This window comes from Loxodonta africana, chromosome 19, assembly GCF_030014295.1.
Source record: "Loxodonta africana isolate mLoxAfr1 chromosome 19, mLoxAfr1.hap2, whole genome shotgun sequence".
Taxonomy (NCBI): Eukaryota; Metazoa; Chordata; class Mammalia; order Proboscidea; family Elephantidae; genus Loxodonta; species Loxodonta africana.
The window spans coordinates 45,958,236-45,981,386 of NC_087360.1; the positions used below are offsets into that span (position 1 = coordinate 45,958,236).

Sequence of the window (23,151 nt, forward strand, 5' to 3'; positions counted from 1 at the left end):
GCAAAAAGCCAGAGCTGAGCTTTTAGCTTCCTCTCAGCCTTTGGGATCCCCTCCTTCCAACCCCCCATATGCCTCTCCCTGGAAGGTGGATGCCTGCCAGACCCAGGGGAGACCAGCCTGACCCTGACACCCTCCCCCAAGACTCCCCCTCACTGGCCCGTTTTGGTTTCTTTCTCCTCCCTACTCCTACAAATGCAGCTTTCCAGCTCTCCCTCCTCACTCCCAGAGGTCACTGGGCTCTCTGGTCTAGTCTCACACTTATCTCCTGGTGTGGTGATGTTCACTAATGTCATTCACATTCCTCATCCATCTTGCATGTAAATAAAGGGATGAAATGAAACGTAATCTGCTCATTTAACTAAGGTCCTCCTCTCTGGCCACTTCCTCAGCACCATGAGCCCCTCCCAAGCCCCTCCAAAGTCTGGACACTTTGGTATCCACTGGGAGAGTGCCACTGGCATTCTTCAAGTGGCTGTGGTGGGAACTGCCATGGGTTCCTCTGGCAAGCGGCCTTTCTGTCAGGCCCCTCCCCCATCATGCGAGGCAAAGGGGCTGGAACAAACTCCACTACCCAAGCGTCACCTCGTGCCCCCCCTTGGGTGAGGCCCAGTGTCTACCCATCACAGGGCACAATCAATTTACCCAGGGTTGTGGTTCAAGGCCAACATTCTTCCCCAAAGTGCAGCTCAAACAACAAAAATCAAATAAACCACAAAGCAAATTATACAATTTTAATTCAACCACAAGTCAAATAGAAAGGAGGTAAAAGAGTGTTCTACACACACGCAAGAGAAAGGAAAGGAGTGGAGGAGAAAAAAGGAGAACGAGTAAGAAAAGAGGGAAAAAGAAGGGAGGGGAGGGGTGGAGAAAGTAAAGGAAGAAAGAGAAAAGAGGGAGAGAGGAAGAGAGGCAGATGTGGCTTGAAATTTTGTTTTGGCCTCTGTCTCTTCCTAGTCTTCCCAGTTTGTGGTTTGTTGATATAACACAGTGTCCTGTGCCTAGACTCCCAATTAGCTTGTTCCTGGACCATCTCCCAGGTCCTCCCTCAGGAGGGCACACAGCTGTCAGTCCAGACGGACTTACATTAAATAAATTCCAATGTACACTGTACACAAAAGCCAAGTTCATCCCTTGCCTCACCAGCAACTGCCTCTCAAAAAAGCCCCTCTGCAGCCCCTCTGTACAGTAGGAGTCCTCTGGGGGCCAAAGAGGAAGGAGAATAGCTTGGTTCCCAAGTCTTCCTGCCATGTCCATGCTGCTGCTCCTGGCTCCATGGTGACATCCAACAAGGCACCCATGCTCTGGGCCAGGCAGGTGTGAGGAGGGAGTGGCCGTGCAGCTGCAGTTCTTCCTCCGAGCCCTCTCTGCCATCCCCCAGCATCCACAGCCCAGGGTCTCCTGTGTCCAGCTGCAGCCTGAGCATGGGTGGGGGTGGGGAAAGGGGGTCGTGCAAAATGGCAAGGGAAGAGCTCCCCTAGGCCTTCCCCCTGAGAAGACCCACGTGATCGAAAGCAAGGCAAGGGCTGGGGGGTGGGGTACATGACACCAGGTGGGGTGGATGATGCAAGCAGGGTAGCACCCTCCATCACTCTGCAGGTGGGTGAGCCAGGTTGGCCAGAACCTTGGCCTGGTCCACAGCATCGAGCAGGTTCTTGGCATCCACAGCCAGGGTGTGGGAGGCTGTGAGCATCTGCCGCTTACACTCCTCACTCAGGGAGGTCACTGCGTTCTGCTGGGCCAGCCGCATCTTGTTGATGAGCTCTGCGAGGTCCTTGTTCAGCAGTTTCTGGGTCCCCTCAATCTGCAAGGAAAGAACATGTTGGAGGCTAGGAGCTGAGTGGGCTGCAAAGCCTCATGCCAGGAGGAGGGTGACAACACAGGTGTTGGCCTCAACTGGGTTCAGACTTCGTCCAGGGTGGTCAGAAATTCCCTGGGCTCAATCCAAGGTCCCATGTAGGCTGGAGCCTGGGATTGATATCAAAGACTGGCCTGGACCATTCAGCCCACCCTGCTACCACCCCAACATGATCCAGATGGACAGGCCCCTTTCACTGAAATCTCTCCTCTCACTGGTCCAATGTTTGAGTGAATGGTCATGGATTAAGTACACATACTCATGTGTTTAGCTGCCTACTGTCAACTCCAAGTGTGTCTGTTTTGTTTATTGCCCTATCCCTAGAGCCTAGCATACTTTTGAGCACATAGTCAGCGCTCAGAAGATATTTATCAAATGAAATGAATGAATTGTTCATGAATGAATGAATGCATGATCATCTCAAAGGTAACAAGCACTCACACCAGACAAGGCAACCCAGGCTGGGGCTCTGGGCTGCTGCTGCCACTAGAAGGGAGGTTGGGAAATGGGTCTGAACCCTTCTGCCTCATCCTGTCATGAGCAGCCACAGACAGTGGAGGTAGGCTGGGAGGTGGTAGGCACCTGTACCCCATTACTGACGCCTGGGGAGGGTGTAGATGAAAGCGCAGCCTAATGGGGTGTGAAAGGGCTTTCTTGGGAGTCTACTACTGGTTTCCAGATGCCTCAACATTAAAATGCAGATAACCAACAAATTGACAGTGGTACTGTATCAATGTCCTATGGCTGCTAGGACAATTACCACAGATTTAGGGCTTAAAACAACACAGATGTATTATCTTACAGCTCTGGAGGTCAGTAGTAGGAAATAGGTCTCACTAGGAGGTTAAGAGCTCAACTGCTAACGAAAAGGTCAGTAGTTTGAATGTACCAGTCGCCCCTTGGAGACCCTATGGGGCAGTTCCACTCTGTCCTATAAGGTCGCTATGAGTCAGAATTGACTCAATGGCAACAGGTTTTTTTTTGGGTGGGGGTGCTAAAGTCAAGGTGTCAGCAGCACTGTTTTCCTTCTGAAGGCTCCGGGGAAGAGTCTATTCCTTGTCTTGTCCAGCATCTAGAGGCCACGTGCATTCCTTAGCTCATGGTTTCCTTCCAGCAATTGCATCACTTCGACCTCTGCTTCTGTCTTTACGTCACCTTCTCTAACTCTGGCCCTCCTGTCTCCTTCTTATGAGCATCCTTGTGATGACACTGGGCCCACCCAGGAAATCTCCCCAAGTCAAGATCCTTAATTTAATCACATCTGCAAAGTCCCTTTTGCCATGTAAGGTAACATCTCCACAAATTCTGGGGATTAGGGTGTGGATATCTTTGGGGGCCATTATTCTGCCTACCACAGGCACAGTCTCAATACTGAGCATGAATGCTTTAGGGATGTTTCCCATTCTGGTTTTCAGTGATAATTTTGTTTGCTTCTCATTTCAACAAAGAAAATTAGATCAAATGATTAAGTATAGAAAACTGTAAACTCTATTTCAATGACACACTCACCTTAACCTCTAATATGGAAGGTGACTAGATAAAAGATAAAAAGAGGGAATAAGAGGAAGTTGTACTCTCCTTTGCATATCCTCACTCAGTAAGAACACTGCAATGAACCAAGGCCTCATTTATCCAGAGACTAGAAGAACTAGGTGGTGCCTAGCTACCACTACCAACCATTCTGACCAGGGACACAATAGATGGTCCTGGATAGAATGGGAGAAAATTGTACAACAAAACTCTAATTCTTATTTAAAAAAAAAAAAAAAAAAGGCTAGGCATACTGGACCAGTAGAGACTAGAGGAACCCCGAGACTATCACCATGAAAAAAAAAAAAAAATCACCATGAGATACCCTTTAAACTTTGAACTGAAACTACTCCTAGAGGTCACTTTTCAGCTAAGTAACAGATTGGCTCATAAAATAAACAATACCAGCTGTGAGTACTGTGCTTCTTATTTTAAAAAAGAATCATCTATATGAGACCAATGGTCAACATTTACCTTAAAGCATAGATGAGAAGGTTGAGAGAGGAGGGGGAGCAGGACACTGGATTAATGGAATCAGAACAACCAGAATGAAAATATGGAGGATGTTGACACAGTGTCAAAAATGTAACTAATGTCACTGAACCATATGTACAGAAAATACTAAATGGGAACCTAATTTGCTGTGTAAACTTTCACCAAAAACTCAATAAAATATTTAGGAAAAAAAAAAGAACTCACTGCAGTTATCTGAGACTTGAGCAGGAAATTCACCCCAGGAAGCCCCTAGTGCCCTCTCAGTTCCCTGGTGGTCACTGCTCAAAACCTGTGGTGCACAGCTGCCTTCAGGAGGCAGAAATGAGGCTGCCCAGAATGGCCTTGTGAGCCTCAGGTAGGAAACACAGCCAGGGACAGGTGGAGGGGAGGAGAGAAATGAAGGCTTACAGCACTACCTGGGACGAGGACACTCACCTCTGTTCGTGAAGATGGTGGCAAGGAAGGCAGGAGATCGTCCACACTCCCGATGAGCTTCCGCAGCGTGAGCCCAACATTCTGGGGAGAGAAAGGGGCAGGGAGACCATCACTTCCTACATTTTGATAAAGCTGTTTCCCTTGGGATGGTACCTGCCTTCTGAGGCTATCTGGAACTAAATTCCCTTTGACTACCTTGCTGTAATGACGGTCTTCCTAGGATAAGTACCTGCTGGGGTAACAGACAAGGAAGCTCAGCCCCTGCCTGTCCTTCTGGGTCTAGGCCAGGCAGCCTCCACCCCCCCCATCCCCGGCTCAGGCTCTTGGCTCTTGCCTTCACCACGACCACATAGCCCTCGGGAGGCAGCTGACAGAGCTCGTTCTTGAGGTCTAGCACAGCTCGCACCAGCTCCATGACGTTGAGGTACACCAGGTCATCAGTCCTGTCCAGGTTAGCTGTGGGCTGGATGGACTGAGGGGAAAGAAGCAGATGGCCAGGGTGGGGGAGTGGGGGTGGAGTGGGAAAGAGTCAGGGGCTGCTATAATCCTTCCCTGAGCAGGCACTACAGGTACCCACTCAGACACTAAACTGATTTGAAAAGACTCTTCTCTGGAATAACAGCGCCCTGTCTTGGGGGTACATCCCTCCCTCCTGTTCCAGGGCAATGGTCTCAGCCCTGACTGCTGAGGCCAGGAGCTTCAAAACACTGATGCCCCCTTCACACCAGACCAACTGAATCAGCACCTGGGCATGGGGCCCAGGTAGTTTTCAAAGTTGCTCAGGTGATTCTAAGAGGCAGCCAAGGTTGAGAACCACTGTTGAAGAGAGCGGAAAACCAGCACCTCAGGCTGTTATATTGACAATAGGGGAGCTGGAAGTCAACAGGTAAGGCTAAACAGAGAAAGGGGGCCCACATCTCGGGCCCCTCGGGCTGGACCAACGAGTTTTCCTCTAGGTTGGGGAAGAGGCACAAGAGATAAGAGGCTGGTTCTTCTTGCTTTTTCTTGAATTGGCTGTGTGGCCTTAAAAAAACCAAACCCATGGCCATCGAGTCAATTCCAACTCATAGCAACCCTATAGGACAGAGTAGAACTGCCCCATAGGGTTTCTGAGGAGTGCCTGGTGAGTTCAATCTGCTGACCTTTTGGTTAACAGCCATAGCTCTTAGCCACTATGCCACCAGGGTTTCCTGTGTGGCCTTACAGCAAGGCATTTCCCCTCTTCGGGCCTCATCTATATAATGAGGATATTGGACTAGATTATGCCTGAGGTTCCTTTAAGTTTGAGCAGCCCATGATCTTCAGTCTGGTGGAGCCCTGACTCAAAGGGGTTACCAAACTTCTGCAAAACCCACCACGTACCTGTGCGCCTAGCCGCGGTGGCTTCTGTGGAGGCCCTGTGAACTCCGCTGCAACAAAGAAGGAGGGTGAGCAGGCCAGTTCTCATCACCCAGGCCCTTCCCTTCCTACCTCCCGATCACCAAGGGGACCCTCTCTCCTCTACGACCAGAAGGCCCCTGGGAAGTGAAACCTGAATCCCAGGAATACAGCAGGAAAATAACCTGCAGCCAAATGAAAGTACCAGCAAAACACCCTCTGGCCTCTCTGGTTCTCCTGCAGGCAGAGACAACACTACCGTCCATTTCATAGAAAGAAAAAACCAGAGCCACGTGGAGATGTCAGTCAGAAGGGACCCCAGAGCCCGAATGCCTGGGCTCAAATCTGAGCTCTGCTAATGATTAACTGTGTGACTTTGGGCAAGTTACTTAAACTCCTTGTGCCTCGATTCAGTCTTTTGCAAAATGGGGTAATAATAAATTGTACCTATCTCATAGAGTTGCTGTTAGGATTAAATGAGTTAATATTTGTAAATCACTTGGGCCTGCGCTGGCTTGTGTTAAATTTTCTGTGACTTTTGTTGTGGTTGTCATCATTATCAGTATCATTGTTGTCATCATCAGGTAACTGTTAGGCCCTTCCAGTCCCCTTCCCCCAAGGATCCAGGCAGTAGCCTGGCTCACAGCTAGCTCCTTCCTCCCTGCTTTCAGCAGATGTTTCTGGAGAGACCCTGCAAATCCAGCTGCCCCCTCCTACTTTCTCTCTTCCATCCCTCAGGCCTAGAGAAGGTGAGGAGGAATGGAGAGAGGCAGGATGTTATTGTTAGTTGCCACAGAGTTGATTCTGACTGGTGATAACCCCGTGTGTACAGAGTAGAACTGTTCCTTAGGGTTTTCAGGACTGTGACCTTTCAAAGCAGATTCTGAGGCCTGTCTTCTGAGGTACCTCTAGGTGGGTTTAAACCTCCAACCCTTCAGCTAATGGTCGAGGGCTCATCTGTTTGCACCACCCAGAGGTAGGATAAAACAAAACAAAAAAACCTGTTGCCATCAAGTCAATTCTGACTCACAGCGACCCTATAGGACAGAGTAGAACTGCCCCATAGAGTTTCCTATGAGCGCCTGGTGGATTTGAACTGCCGACCTTTTGGTTAACAGCCGTAGCACTAACCACTATGCCACTGGGGTTTCCAGAGGCAGGATAGGGCTACTTTATTATTCATTAACTACTCTGTGCAAAAGAACCTCCAACAAAGTGAGGAGCAGACAGGAAGGAAGAATCACCAACTCCTCAAAATACATTCAAGGAGACAAACTAGGAAGAGGACTGAGGACTCAGGCAACAGAGAGAGATGAGAAAAGCTGCTACGCAGAGAGAAAGCAGCACAGATAGATGGAGCAGAGGGATGGACAGCAACTCGACAATGGGCCCTTATCATATCCTGAATTAAAACAAGGCAGATTTTTCTTAAAATTTCTGCAGCAGACAGCGAGCAAGGAGGGTGGCTCAACACAAGATGCTATGCAGAAACTCCGACCGAGAGGAAGGGTGTGAGCACTTACTGTAGCCAGCCTCCTTCTCTGGGCTCTGAAAGGAAGGGAAGAATAACAGTCACTAATGCTGCTCTGGGGACAACTGACTTCCCCTTTTTAATTACCCCTATTCCCTCAATTGTGCATTTAGATAACACAGGCACAGAGGGGAGCCCTGGGGAACTCCCGACCAGAAGTGACCTGGGGTAGGCCCTTCCATTTAAAGAGGCTGAGGGGCCCTGTGGCTTGCCAAGGCAGTGCTAAGGGTGTAGAACACACAAAACTTAGGAAACAAGCCACTTGGAGTTCAGTGTAAAGGGAAAAGACATTCTCCTAACATAAAAACAAATAAAATAATAATAATAATAAAAGAGCTAGAGCTGGGGGTTCCATTGTTTAAACAAACTGAGGCCTTACTTCTAAGAAAGAGACTTCTCCTGGTGACTTACCAGTGGGGACTTATCATTCATGTAAACCATGGGGTCCTGCAAAAGAGAAAACCAAAGCAAAGGACTTAGGATTCTAGAGGTAAAAGGAGTAAAAATACATAGAATATTATGCTGCTGTAAAGAGAAATGAAGCTCTGATGTGTGCCATGGCATGGATGAACCTTGAAAACACTATGCTGAGTGAAATAAGCCAGTCACAGTCATATGAAATAAGCAAATATATAGAAACCAAGGATTATTAATGGTTCCTGGGGGTGGGAGGAAGGGGGAAAAAGAGAGTTTTTGTTTGGGGGGCATTGAGTTTATGTTAACAGTGGTGAAATATTTTGGAAAAGGATAGGGTGAATCGTAGCACAGCAAGAAAAATGTAATCAATGTCATAGAATTGTAAATATGAAAGTTGTTGTATTGGTGAATGTTCTGGTTTGCTATTTTCACCACAATTAAAAAAAAAAAAAAGAATGCACAGAGAGCATTCACTCTCATCAGCCTGGGAGATGAAAGAAAACACGAATTGACATGATAGCATGGAAATCCCTCCCATGCAAGCATTTTTATCAAAATGTGCTCAGCAGAGCTGCAGAGAAGGGTCCATTCCTACCCACAGTCCAGCAGGTGCTCACCAGGGATCTCTCCTCCTGCCTCAGCCACTTGTAATCTTCCGCCATCTGCTTCTGCTGCTTGTCCAGCATCTGCCGCATCTTGACCCTCTCGGCCTCCCATAGCTGCTGGGCCTCTTCGCGGCTGCTGGGTCGGATGAGGTCCTCCTCCTGACAGAGCAGCAGAGAGAAAGGAGAGGACACAATGAGACCAGTCCTCAGACTCAGAGGAGGGACAGTTCTCTGAAGAGCCTCGCTGGAGCCACAAACCTGGTCTTGTAAGCTGCATTTTTCTTGTAAGAAAAAAATTCATAGCCATGCATGGAGACAATCAGCTTCAAGCATGTGGCTATGGTGCAGCCTGATGCCAAGCTTGCGGCTACATTGATTGACATGCACTATATTCAAACTATTACACAGCCCATTAATGAAATCTTGTTTTCAAATTACTGCCCTAATATTATTTTCTCAGTTGACATTTGTGATGATTACTATCACTTAATAAATGTAGAAATGCAAAGCCAGCCCTCTGGAAACCCTCTGGTGCTTGTCTCCACCCCAGCACATGGCAGCAGTTCTGGAGGGGGTGCGGCCTCTAGCCCACAGGATGCCGTCCAGGCCCACGTAACTGTCCGTGGCTGAGCAGAATCTGGTACAAGGAGCAACGGCATGTACCCACCTGATCATGCCTGTCTATGAAAATGTACTCTTACTGGGACAATAAAAATAATTTACAACAAAAACAATAGCCATCGAGTAAATTCCAGCTTATGGTGACCCCATGTGTGTCAGAGTAGAATTGAGATCTGTAGGATTTTCAATGGCCAGTTTCTCCAGAAGTAGGTCACCAGGCCCTTCTGAGGTGTCTCTGGGTAAACTCGAACTGCCAACGTTTTGGTTAGCAGCTGAACACATTAACTGTTTAAACCACTCAAGGACTATTAATAGCTTGGGTTTTTCCAAAGGTTAAAAGAAATGCATGAGCCAAGAGATAAAATGAAGATCAAAATTTAAGAAATAATAGTCATGCGCTGTATAACATCTGTTTGGGCAACGTCCGACTGCATATGTATGTCTGTGGTCCCATAAGTTATAACAGAGTTCAGAAATTCCACTTGGAGAATGAGACTTAGAAGATTTAGGCATGACACACTTGACACGATGATCCTCAAAAACAAAAAATCTTCTAAGCTGTTAAATGATCAGCTGCACTGAAAGCTACAAGGCTAACAGAAATGCAAGAAAGACTTATTTCAGACATGGAGAAATTGCTAACGACGTGGCTCGAGGACCAAACACAAAAGGGAATCCGTCTCAGCACATTGACAACCACAGCTAAGGCACAAAGCTTGTTCGAGATGATTAAACAAAAGCAGGACCAGACTACAAAATCGAGTTTAGTGCTAGCTCTGGGTGGTTCAAGTTCTTCAAACAATGTTTTTTGCTGCATAATGTGAAAGTCGGTGGTGAATCTTTGAGTTCTGATGTGAAGCCAGCAGAAGAATTTGTTGAAACCTTAGATAAATTAATTGTCCACAAACCAAACCAAACCCACTGCCATCGAGTCAATTCCCACTCATAGCAACCCTATAGGACAGAGTAGAACTACCCCATAAGGTTTCGAAGGCTATAAATCTTTACAGAAGCAGACCGCCACATCTTTCTCCCAAGGAGCAGATGGTGGTTCGAACCGCCAATCTTTTTTTGGTTAGCAGTCAAGCGCTTTAACTACTGTGCCACTAAAAAACTGGGCTCCTTAAACTAATTTTAGAGGGAGGATATTTGCCCCAGCAAATTTTTACTATGGACAAAACCTCCTTATCCTGGAAGCAAATGCCTGAAGGGAACTTCATCCGTAATATAGTGTTCACACAACATCCAAATCACATAACATCTTATCTCCGGAACGTATCGTTGATGTTAAGCACCACATGACTGTACATCTATAGATCTGTGATAAATGCGTCCTTTCACTGGCTTGATTAATTCCACCCTTGTTTTAACTCACCTGTGGGGCTTTGGACCTGTGCATAGTTTTACCTGCTAATTCTTAAACAGGAGGCACTGCATGTGCTTTCATTACTTCTTTTCCCTCAGTGTTCCCCAAGGTTCATTTGCATATCATCTGCTCAGTCCCTCTAAACTCTTTTGCTTTTTCTGCTGCACATGATCACCTCAGCTCCCTGAACTCATGCAGGAAAAGCATTATTGGTATCCTCTTAATTGCAATAAAACCCTGAGGTTGCCTTTTCTGGGGCAGAGGCCTTCTAGGACACCCAGGCCAGCAGGCCCCTTAGTTCTCTTCCTTTGGAGCATCCAGTTTACATACGAGTCATTTACATAAAATGCTAAAAACAACAAAAGCAATTCTCTACCTACTTTTACAAGCCATAATCTCTGCCAAGCCTTTTAAAAGACTTTCCCCACTAAACCCTCTAAAACATCCTTGAAGATAACAACACAGTTTAAAAATAGTTATATAGAGATTTTTCCTAGTGCTTGTTGAACTTAAATTACTGATCTCAGATTCTAACAATACTTATCCCCATGAGTTTTTTTTCCTGCTGAAATGCTCTTTGTTCAACAGCTATTTATTGAGCATCTACTATGTGGCAGGCATGGTGCTGGGTGCTGGGAGGACTGTGATGGTGATATATACAGTTTCTCTGTTCTCAAGGAGCTAAATAAACATTAGCTAGGAACAGGGTTTCTCAACCTTGGTGGTATTGACATTTAGGCCAGATAATTCTTTGTTGTGGGGTGCTGTACATTGTAGGATGCTTAGCAGCAACCCTGGCCTCCATTCACTAGATCCCTGTAGCACTCCCACCTCCCCACACACACTTGTAACAAAAATGCCTCCAGAATTGCAAAATGTCCCCTAGTGGCAAAATCATTTCAACTGAGAACCATTTAGCTAGACATTAAGAAAACAAATTTCAGAATTATGGATCTGATCAAAACAAAATAAAATTTATTTGATTCTGGAAAGATGGCAGCGTAAACAAACCGTTGTTCCAATCTTCCCTCACACATACAACAAGAAATACAACAAGGAAATGGTGCTCAGCTTTGAGGGACTCTGAATAAGGAAGGAGAGGAAAGCAGCGGGGGGAACTGCAGACAGGCAAGAATCAACCAAGCAACAATGCATCGCATCCGTAGGAAAATCACTTCTCTCACTGTCCCCGCCCCTCCCCCTAGCCATGCAGGCCACTACACCCCTTGCCTGTACAAAGAGACAGGATCCCAAGCTTCTGCTCTAAAATCAACAAGGGAGACCTTCCCAGGGGTCCATCTGGAGTATGCAAGCACCTTCCCCACCTGGACACTGTTGGCTGCAAGTGGGTTTGTGCATACTGTGAATTTCTACAGAAGGCCCCCCTGCATGGAGTCTGCTTCCATAGTCAACACTCTACCTGGCCCCATAGCTCAGGCCCTTGAAATCAACAGGAAAGACCTCCCAGGGATTCAGTTTGGGTTGGCACTGAGGACTGCTGACTAAGGCTGCTGTGTACTAGGAAGCAGGCATCTTGAGTAGACATAGAGGATATATCCACAGCCAACATACTCTGGGGGGCTCTGGTAGCAGTAAAATAGACTTCCTTGGGTGTCCAGTACCTCTCCCACCTGGACACTATGGGCTGCAAGCCTACTGCAAATTGCTACAGAAGACCCATGCAATGGAGTCTGCTCCGATAGTAAATACTCTGCCAGCCTCCCTCTGCACCCTGTAGCTCAGGCCTCTGAAAACAACAGGACAGATCTCCTGGGGAGTCAGCTCAGGTCTGTTTGCTCCTCCTTCCAGTCAAGGTTGAGGACTGTTGACTGAGGCTGCTGTGTGCTAAGAAGCAGGCTTCTTTAGTGGAGGCTACACCCACAGCCAACATACTACAGGGAAGGCTCTGATAGCAACAAGGCAGACCTCCCCTGAGGAGATCTGTTTGGGAGCATGACAGCCCCTCCCCCACCCAGACGCTGTTGCCAGCAAGCCTGCCATGAATTGCTACAGAAGGACCCTGCAGTAAAATCTGCTCCTCTCTTAGTTATCTAGTGCTGCTATAACAGAAATTCCACAAGTGGATGGCTTTAACAAAGAGAATTTTATTCTCTCACAGTCTAGAAGGTTAGAAGTCTGAATTCAGGGTGCCAGCTCCAGGGAAAGACTTTCTCTTTGTGTCAGCTCTGGGAAAAGGTCCTTGTCATCAATCTTCCCCTGGTCTAGGAGTTTCTCAGTGCAGGGACCCCAGGTCCAAAGGACATGCTATTCTCCTGGCTCTTGTTTCTTGGTGGTATGAGGTCCCATGTCTCTCTGCTTGCTTCTCTGTTTTATATCTCAAAAGAGATTAACTTTGGACATTACTTAATCTTGTAGATTGAGTCCTACCTCATTAACATAACTGCCACTAATCATATCTCATCAGCACCATAGAGGTAGAATTTACAACACATGGGAAAATTACATCAGATGACAAAATGTTAGATAATCACAAAACACCAGGAATCACAGCCTAGGCAAGTTGACATATACTTTGGGGGGACACAATTCAATCCATGACAGCTCCCATAGTCAGCACTCTACCTACCCTCTGGTGCACCTCATAGCTCTGGTCTCTGAAACCAGCAGAACAAGCCTCCTGTTGTTAGAGCTAGTCTGACCCTACTTCCGGTTGGTGCTGAGGACTGACTGAGGCTTCTGTGTGCTAGGAAGCAAGAATCCTGAGTGGAGGCTGCACTCACAGCCAGCAATCTACCAGGGGGACTCTGATAGCAACAAGGCAGACCTCCATGGGAATCTGACCAGAGCATGACGCCCCCTCCCCCACCTGGTAATTGTTGGTTGCCAGGCTGTTGCAAAGTGCTACAGAAGACTCCATAGTCAGCACTCTGCCTGCCCCCCTGTGCACCTCACAGCTTAGGCTTCTGAAACCAACAGGATAAATCTCCCTGGAGATCAGTTTGGGTCTGTCTGCTCCCCCTTACAGCTGATGCTGAAGACTGCTGACTGAGGCTGCTGTGTCCTAGGAAGCAGGCATCTTGAGTAGAGGCTATACTCACAGCCAACATGCTACAGGATGGGCTCTGATAGCTACAAGGCAGACCTCCCTGGGGGTTCATTTGGAGTGTGACTTCCCTTCTCCAACTGGTAACTGTTGGCTGCTGAACTGATACGAACTTGTACCAAAGGTTCTCTACAATGGAGTCAGGAGGCAGGTCACCTAAGTGGAGACTGCTCCCCCAACCATCACAGGGCCACTGGGGCTCTGAAACCAACAAGACAGATCTTCCAGAAGTCCTTCTGGGGAGTGCCAGCTACCTCCTCCTGAAATGGAGGAATGTCTGCCTGTGCTTCCCTTGAATGCTAGCTCAGATATAAGAAGCTCTCACAGAGCAGGGTACAAAACCTCAGGAAAAACCAGAGGGCAACATCCAGCCCCAAAAGAGGTTTGGCGGGTGTGGATTTTCTGACTGAAAATGTGATTGTAGAAACAGAGAAGGAAAGGGAGTAATAACCAAAGAGAGGGGACCGTGCCCCCTGGTGGACAGATTGATTAGTACATGATATCTTGCCTGAGTGGTGATGCCTGCTGGTGGACACACTGACCATAGATTGTTCTCTGGTGTGTTTGGGAGAGACTGAGAGTTGAAGAATGATATCAGGAACTTTCAAATCCCGGTTAAACCAGGGAGGGAGAAGGAGCTATCATAGGGAGGGAGAGAAAATGGTAAGCAAAGGCTGAAGGCTCTGCCCATCTTGGAGTTTCTTGCAGAAAGTAGTGTGGACAAAAATACCAAATACTGGGGAAAACTGAGAAAGTTAACACCCTCAAAAATTCCAGAGTCCCAACAAAAAAATCACAAGACACACAAACAACAGAGAAACAATGGCCCATCCATGTGAACATGACAAAGGGAGTGGAAGTACATCTAGTGATGACCAAATAATGGGTAAAATGGAAGAATATAATACAACAACATTAAACATAATCAAATAACTAGGGGAAAACACAAAGAGCTAAAAGAAATGAAAACAATGGAAGAACAAAATGAGGATCTAAAAAGAGATTTTGCAACTGAAAGGGACAATAACTAAAATGAGAAACACAATAGAAGGACTTACTGACAAATTTAATCAGGCAGAAGAAAGAATGATCAAATTAGAGGATAAGACAGTTAAAATTACAGATGCCGAAGAGCAAAAAGAGCAGGGGCTCAAGAGACCTGAGCACAGTTTAATGGAACAAGAAAAGACCTAATATACGTGTCATGGAAATGCCATATGGAGGTGAGAGAGAAAAAGGGACAAGAAAGAATATTTTAAGACATAATGATATAAAATTTCCCCAGTCTAACAAAGGACATGAATTTACAAATCCAAGAAGCTCAAAGAACCCCGATCAGGATAAACCCAAAGAGATCTACACTAAGACACATCATACTCAAGCTTTCAAAAATTAAAGATAAAGAGAGAATCCTGAAAGCAGTGAGAGAGAAGGAAACAATCCTATACAAAGGATCTCCAATAAGATCAGATGCTTTTTCCTCAGAAACATTACAGGCCAGAAGGCAATGGAATGATATATTTAAAGTGCTGAAAGAAAAACAAATGTCAACCAAGAATACTATACCCAGCGAAACCATCCTTCAAGAATGAGGGTGGAATTAAAACATTCCCAGACAAAGAGAAGCTGAGAAAGTTCATATCTACCAGACCAGTCCTACAAAAAAAAAAAAAAAGAAAAACTAACAGAAGTTCTGTAGATGGAAGGGAAAAGAAACTAGAAAGTAATTCAAAGCTATACATAAAAAGAAAGATCCCTAATAAGGGGAAATGCATGGATAAGTATAAGGGCTAATAGTAAGAAATTCATGCTTGATAATTCTAAATGTTTTGTCCTTCATGTTTTTTATTAAGAAATATATAAAAGGAAATGATAAAACTATGTTAATAAAATGTAAACATATAACTGGTAATAACAACAACAGGGGGAGGAGAGGAATTTCCTGTATGTTACTGAAGTTACATACAAAAAGGCTCACTACAGTAAACTAGTAAAACACAAAAGCATGCAGTACTAAAGGACAAAGGCAAAGAAGGCTTAACCCAGTGCTGTTGAGGGCTTAAGACACATAAAAAACGAATAACAAAATGATAGAAGTAAGTCATTTCTTATCAGTAATTACCCATACTCATTGCCGTCAAGTTGATTCTGACCCATAGTGATGCTAGAGGGCAGAGTAGAACTGCCCCATAGGATTTCCAAGGAGCAGCTGGTGATTTGAACTGCCAGCTGTTTGGTAAGCAGCCAAACTCTTAGCTACTGTGTAACCAGGGCTCCTATCCGTAATTACAGAGAACATAAATGGACTAACTGCTCTAATTAAAAGGCAGAGAGTGGCAGAATGGATTAAAAAAAAAATGATCCAACTATATGCTATTTACAAGAGATACACCTTAAACTAAAGGACACAAATAGGTTGAAAGTGAGAGGATGGAAAAAAATATTCCATGAAAATAACAACCAAAAGAGAGCTGGGGTGGCAATCTTAATATCAGAAAAAATAGACTTTAAGACAAAGTCTGTCAGAGGAGATAAAGATGGCCATTGTACAGTGATAAAAGGGCCACTTAATCAAGAAGATTTAACAATCATAAATACATATGCACTCAAAGTTGGGGCATCTAAATATACCAAGCAAACACTGATAGGATTAAAGGGAAATAGCATTACAATAATAGTTAGAGACTTCAATACATCACTTTCAATATTGGACAAAAGATCTAGAAAGATCAACAAGGAAACAGAGGACTTGAGTGACACTATAAACCTACTAGACTTAGAAGACATATATAGGATATTCTTTTTTTTTTTACCGAAAACAGCACAATATACATTCTACTCCAGTGCACATGGATCATTCTCTAGGATAAACTACATTTTAGGTCACAAAGCAAGTCCTAATAAATTTAAAAAATTGAAATCATACAAAGTATTTTCTTTGACCACAACAGAGTGAAGCTAGACATCAATAACAGGAAAAAAAAAAAAAACCCAGAAAATATACAAACATATGGAAATTAAATAATATACTATTAAACTACCAATAGGTAAAGGAAGAAATCAAAAGAGAAATCAAAATTTCTTAGAGTCAAGTGAAAATGAAAGCACAACATACCAAAACTTATGGTATGCAGCGAAGGCAGTCCTCAGAGAGAAACTTAAAGCAATACATTCCTACATAAAAAAGATCTCAAATTAACAGCCTAACTTGACAACTCCAAGAAATAGAAATAAAAGAGAAAACTAAGCTTAAACCTACCAGAAGAAGGGAAATAACAAAGATCAGAGAATAAATAAATAAAATCGAAACCAGAAAAACAATAGAGAATCAATAAAACCAGAAGTTGCTTCTTCGAAAAGATCAATAAAATTGACAAACGTTTAGCTAGACTGACAAGAAAAGATACAAATAACCAAAATGTAAAATGTAAGGGGCGACATTACAACTGACCCAACCAAAATAAAGAGAATTATGAGAGAATATTATGAACAACTGTATGGCAACAAACTGGATAAGTCATATGAAATGGACGAATTCTTAGATGCACACAACCTACCCAAATGACTCAAGGGGAACTAGAAAGTCTCAACAGATCCAAAACAAGTGAAGAAATCAAATCAGTGATCAAAAGCCTCCCAATAAAAAAGAGTCCTGAACCAGATGGCTTTACTGGGGACTTCTACCAAACATTTAGAGAAGAACTGATACCAATACCATTTGACCTCTTCCAAAAGATACAGAATATAGAAATACTTCCTAATTCATTCTATGAAGCAAACATAACCCTCATACCCAAACCAGACACAGACACCACAAAAAAAAAAAAAAAAAAAAAAAGCTACAGGCCAATCTCTCTTATAAATACAGATGCAAAAATTTTCAACAAAATCCTAGCAAACAGAATCCAACAGCATATTAAAAGAGTTATACACCGTGACCAAGTGGGATTTATTCCAGGAATGCAGAGATGGTTCAACATTAGAAAATCAATCAACATAATACATCACATCAATAGATTAAAGGAAAAGAACCACATTACCATCTCTATAGATGCAGTTGATAAAATCCAACACCCTTTATTGATTGTAATTGAAGGCAAATTCCTCAACATGATTCAGGGTATATATGAAAAGCCAACAGCCAACATTATACTTAACTGAGAAAGACTGAGAGTTTTTCGCTTGAAATCGGAAACAAGACAAGGGTGTCCGCTCTCACCACTTCTATTCAATATTGTATTAGAAGTCCTAGCCAGAGCAATAAGACAAGAAAAGGAAATAAAAGTTATCCAGATTGGAAAAGAAGTAAAATTATCTCTATTTGTGGGTGATATAATCCTATATACAGAAAATCCCAAAGAACCCACAAGAAAACTTCTAGAGCTAATAGAGGAATTAGCAAAGTTGCAGGATACAAGGTCAACAAACAAAAATCTGTTGGATTTCTATACACTAGCAATGAGAAACCTGAAATGGAAATTAGGGAAACAATTCCATTTACAGTAGCATCTAAGAGAATAAAATACCTAGGAATTAACCTGACCAGAGATATGAAGGACTTATACAATGAAAGTTTTAAAACATTGTTGAAAGAGATTAAAGACAACTTAAATAAATGAAAAGATGTTTCATGTTCATGAACTGAAGGACTTAATATTGTTAAGATGTCAATGCTATCCAAAGCTATCTATGAATTCAATGCAATCCTGATAAAAATTCCAAGAGCCTTCTTTACAGAAATAGAAAACAAAATCTTCAACTTTATATGGAATGGCAAGAGGCTAGAATAGCTAAAGCAATGTTGAAAGAAAAGAACAAAGTAGGAAGATTTACACTTCCTTACTTTAAAACATACTATACAGTTGTAGCAATCAAAACAGCCTGGTACTGGTATGACAATAGACACATAGGCCAATGGAATAGAATTGGGAGTACAAAAATAAACTCACACATCTATGGTCAACTGATTTTTGACAAGGGTGCTAAGTCCATTGGATGGGAAAAGAAGGGTCTCTTCAATAAATGGTGGTAGGAAAACTGGATTTCTACATGCATAAAAATGAAACAGAATTCTTGCCTCACCATACACACACACACACACCCGCCCAAATCAAAATGGATTAAGGATCTAAATGTGCAAATTAAAATCATGAAATTCTTAGAACAACAAGCAGGGGCAATGCTGTCAGGTCTAGCTTTCAACAATGGATTACCAAATATAATAAATGTACAAACAGTGAAAGATAAAATAAATAAATTGGAAATCATAAAAATTAAAAACTTTTTGTTCATCAAAAGATTTTATCAAAAAAGTGAAAAGACAAGCTACCAACTGGGAGAATATCTTTAGAAACCATATAACCAACAAGAATCTAATAACCGAAATATAGACAAAACTCAGACAAATTAACAACAAAAAGATAAAGAACCCAACCATAAAATGGGCAAAGAAATTGAATAGACATTTCGCCAAAGATGACATTGAAATGGACACCAAACACATGAAAAGATGCTCAGTGTCATTAGCCATAAGAGAGATACAAATCAAAACCACAATGAGATACCACTTTACTCCCTCTAGAAGTAAATAAAATAAAAATCCTCACAACTGGACCAATAAGTAACATCATGATAAACAGAGGAAAGACTGAAGTTATAGAGGATTTCATTTTACTTGGATCCATAATCAATGCCCATGGAAGCACCAGTCGTGAACTCAAACAACGTATTGCATTGGGCAAATCTGCTGCAAAAGACTTCTTTAAAGTGTCAAAAAGCAAAGATGTCACTTTAAGGAAGAACAAACAAATCTGTGTTGGAAGAAGTACAGACAGAATGCTCCTTAGAAGCAAGGATATGTTATCAGGAAGGACCAGTTCCTGGAGAAGGACATCATGCTTGGTAAGGTAGAGGCTCAGCAAAAAATAGGAAGACACTTGATGAAATGGATTGACACAGTGGCTGCAACAATGGGCTCAAACACAGCAACAATTGTAAGGATGGCACAGGACCAGGCAGTGTTTCATTCTGTTGTACACAGGGTTGCTATGAGTCAGAACTGACACTATGGCACCAGCAACAACAACAAGGATGGCTAAGATAAAAAACAAACACACAAATAGAAAATAACAAATGTTGGCAAGAATGTGGAAAAATTGGAACTTTGGTCCATTGCTGATGGGCGTGCAAAATGCTACAGACACTGTTGAAAACTGTGGCAGTTCCTCTAAAAACTAAAAATAGAATTACCATATGACCCAGCAATTCCACTCCTAAGTATATAGCCGGAAGACTTGAAAGCAGGGACTCAAAAAGAGACTTGTACACCAATGTTCATTGCCCCACTATTCTCAATAGTCAAAAGGTGGAAACAACCAAATGCCCACCAGCAGATGAATGGATACATAATGTGGTACATACATACAATGGGAAACTACTCAGCCTCTAGGAGAAATGCCACAGTATGGATGGAGCTTGAAGACATTATGCTGAGCAAAATAAGCCAATCACAAAAGGACAAATATTGTGTGGCCTCATATAAAAAGACAAGAGAAGGCAAATGTATAGAGACCAAAGTTTACTAGTGCTTACCAGGGGCAGGAAGGAGGGGGAAAAGGGAGTTTAACAATGATGGAAAAATTACATTGACTAAGGGTAAGGTTGATAACTGTAATTGTTGTCAATAAGTTGTACACCTGTAAAAAGCTGAATTGGCAAATGTGTGATAGATATATTTACAACAATGACAAAAAGAAAAAAATTTATTTCACAGAGGCTGATGCTCCAAAATGAGGGGATTTTAAAGCTATAAATATTACCTGCTAAATGTCAATACAATGGTATGGCTTCTTCAGGCTATTGACAAGTAGGAACTAATTTTCAAAAAGTTCAGAGTATGGAGATAGGAAAATCCAGGTGTAATAAAAATGTATGGACTGAGGAAGATGAGAGTAAATACTGGCAGGATGAGTTACTAAAGTAAACAGTATTTAGTTCCGTAAGTGTGAAAAGAAGATTCCTAGCACTAAAATGCTTAGTATGCCTGCTGGGTGCACAGGAGTGCTATATCTTTCTCAGTGTCTCTCTAGCTGCTAGTGGGCATGAAGTATATGCTTTGGGGAAGGGGATATGATTGCCCTCTGCAGAAACTCAGAGCTCTGTTAAGCTATCTTAGTGGGATAAAGGAGGAAAGGCTCTGTTGCTAGTAAATCTAGCCCATTCTGAACAGGGGCGATAAATGATATCAATTAGCTGCAGGGGGCCTTTCATTTTTACTAACTCCTTTTACCTTTTATGGGCCTTTTCATTATCCCTTCCCCTACCTGTTCTCTGTTCATGCTATTTGTCACATGGCTGTATGATTACTATTTAATCCTGGGAGAGAGGAAATCAGGCGTTCTCTCAAGATGCAAACAGTGGCATGTCTGGATGCGATCTCACATCATGCTGGGATGGGAGCCTAACTTCAGGGAACATAGGCTGGTGATGACGTATGCTTTTCTACTCATCTTTGTCCTGTTTATTCTGTGAGTAATGAACACCCATTGACCACGCCATTAGAACAGTGTCTGCTCTGTGCTCTGCTCCAAATGATCTTCACTAAGAACTTGGGAGTATAGTGACATTGCAATGTCCCTGACCTGGTCACCAACTCACCAAATGTTTTAGCATGTACTGGAAGATTTGTGCCTTATTCCCAGTTCATAATAAAACTCAGTAAAAAAATGAGATTTTAAAAAACTGAATCTCTTTAAAGACTTACTTTGATGAGATGCACCTTGGGTACGCTTATCAGGCAATAATACATTGCTGATCATTCTTAAAAGAAACCAGGTACTGTGGCGTTTAAAAAGGACTCTTACAAGCTGTGACGCCTTCTATAATTTGGCTACAACCCATCCTGCCAGTCTTATTTCCACCTCCACATGTACCCTTCCTTGTTCCAGCCAAACAGTGCTCACACTTGCCCTGTTTTCCCATCACTAAATCTTGGCTTATACTGATGCTTCTGCCTCTTCCATCCCCCGCGTCCCAATTTCTTCTTGTCAAAATCTTTCCCATCCTTCAAGGCCCAGCTGAAAAATGAGTATGGAGGGAGCTGGTCTCCTCTATGAACCCCCACTGCATTTTGCTGTATCTCCATGTGGCACTCATAGCTTTTGGCTTGTATTACAGGTAAATGTGCCCACGATCTGCTCCTTCTGGCAGACTGTAGGCAACTTGAAGCCAAAACCGCCTTTGTCCTCCCTTCAGCACCTAGGACAGCACCAGAGCCCACGGTACCATTAGCTGAATTTCACTATTATTTTTTAATCTCTATTGTGAGATTTTGAAGAGAGAATTGTTGCCTTCCTGACTTTTTCATGGCATCCTGCAGACTCTCAGATGCGTCAGGCTATAAAGTCAATCAGTAGAAAAATTGTTTTATGTTAAATGCTTTCAAATGCTTTGCAGAGGGTCGATTATACCTTTTTAGCATTCTACCTGGAAGAGGTTTTCTCACTGTTTCTGATATATGTCATACAAATGGAGCTTATATTTTAAACAAATTGGTTTTGTTTATTTAAAGAAACACTCGTTATGTTCTTTTAGGTAGATTCCCCTTATGAGGAGAACTTCTAAGCCCTTAATACAAAAGTTCTTTTTCCCTGCTGCATAGTCTGTCTTTATGGGACTGAACAAAGACCTCCTGGTGAAGCAGAGCTTAGACAAAGGCAAGGCCGCCTCTCAATTGTGCAAATTTGCTTCTTTCTAAAAAACACATTTTTAAGCAAAACTCACTAAAAATTAATTATGAATAAAGAGTTAAGGGTAGAAGGGTAGAAGAACCAAACACTGCCTAAATTATAGTGCATGTTTAAAAATGCAGTTATATTATTGCTAAGTACATGCTAAGGTATAAATTGGTTAAATTAATGTAAAAGAGAAAAATGAGGTAGGCCATGGAAAATTTATTCACACTAGATCTTCATGTGTAGAATTCTGTTATCTTTCAAAAAAAACCCAAACCTGTTGCCATCAAGTCGATTCCGACTCATAGCAACCCTATAGGACAGAGTAGAACTGCCCCATAGCATTTCCAAGAAGTGCCTGATGGATCAGAACTGCCAACATTTGGGTTAGCAGCCATAGCTCTTAATCACTATGTCAATAGTTATCTGTTATCTCAGTCATTTCAAAATCTTACTAAATTAAGAATAATGGGTCAGAAGTATATCAATATACTTTCCTACATTTTCCAAATCTATTATAATAAGCATGTATTATTACAAAAAAACTTTAGGGTCTTATATTGTTGTTAGCTGCTTTGGAGTTAACCCCCGATTCATGGAGACCCCATGTGCAACAGAACAAGATGCTGCCCAGTCCTGCCCTAAAATATCAGGCATATATACAGAGTTAGAACCAAAATAATAAGGGCTTTAGTTTGTTTTACTTCATATCAAGATTCAAGTGAGTAAAATACATCCAGGTGAAAGTGTTCGTGGCAACTGACTACCACAAGGGGACACTTGTATTGAAGAGGAAGCTGGGTGGCGGCAAGTGGGTGTCTGGCTACAAGCAAACATGGTTCTTTTTACAAGACCTGACAATCAGAAGGTGGTCCACCTTAGAGCTTCACTGGCAGGTGATGACAAAGAGATGACCGGGGAGGGTTCCTCTCCCCCTGAGGAGGCTTAGCTTAAAAGCTCCTTACCATATAGCACCAACTTTTATAAAAGCAGCAAGAGTGGTAGCCACAAAAAAGCCCTTCCTTCAACTAAGGAGAGATTTAGCAACCAAAGCAATCAAGCAAAAATGGGCAGAACAGGGCAGAGCCTCCAGGGTGTGTATTCTCCAGCACCGTCAGGCTTG

The 23,151-nt window shown here is 43.2% G+C and overlaps 1 protein-coding gene across 6 annotated transcripts in view; it reads right to left on the bottom strand.

The window, feature by feature from the left end:
- Positions 1-718: 718 nt before the first annotated feature.
- Positions 719-23,151, bottom strand: part of PTK2B (protein tyrosine kinase 2 beta) — a 165,409-nt gene continuing 142,976 nt past the window's right edge. For 5 of the 6 annotated variants that reach the window (XM_064272659.1, XM_003412460.4, XM_003412461.4 and 2 more), the window contains 7 exons: positions 8,258-8,404; positions 7,635-7,670; positions 7,216-7,240; positions 5,678-5,724; positions 4,650-4,787; positions 4,316-4,396; positions 719-1,801 (listed from right to left, as the gene is read on the bottom strand). In XM_064272659.1, coding sequence (XP_064128729.1) covers positions 1,586-1,801; positions 4,316-4,396; positions 4,650-4,787; positions 5,678-5,724; positions 7,216-7,240; positions 7,635-7,670; positions 8,258-8,404 — 690 coding nt within the window. In that variant the 3' untranslated portion in view covers positions 719-1,585. The remainder of the gene's footprint in view (positions 1,802-4,315; positions 4,397-4,649; positions 4,788-5,677; positions 5,725-7,215; positions 7,241-7,634; positions 7,671-8,257; positions 8,405-23,151) is intronic. The other variant, XM_064272658.1, reaches the window with a different exon arrangement.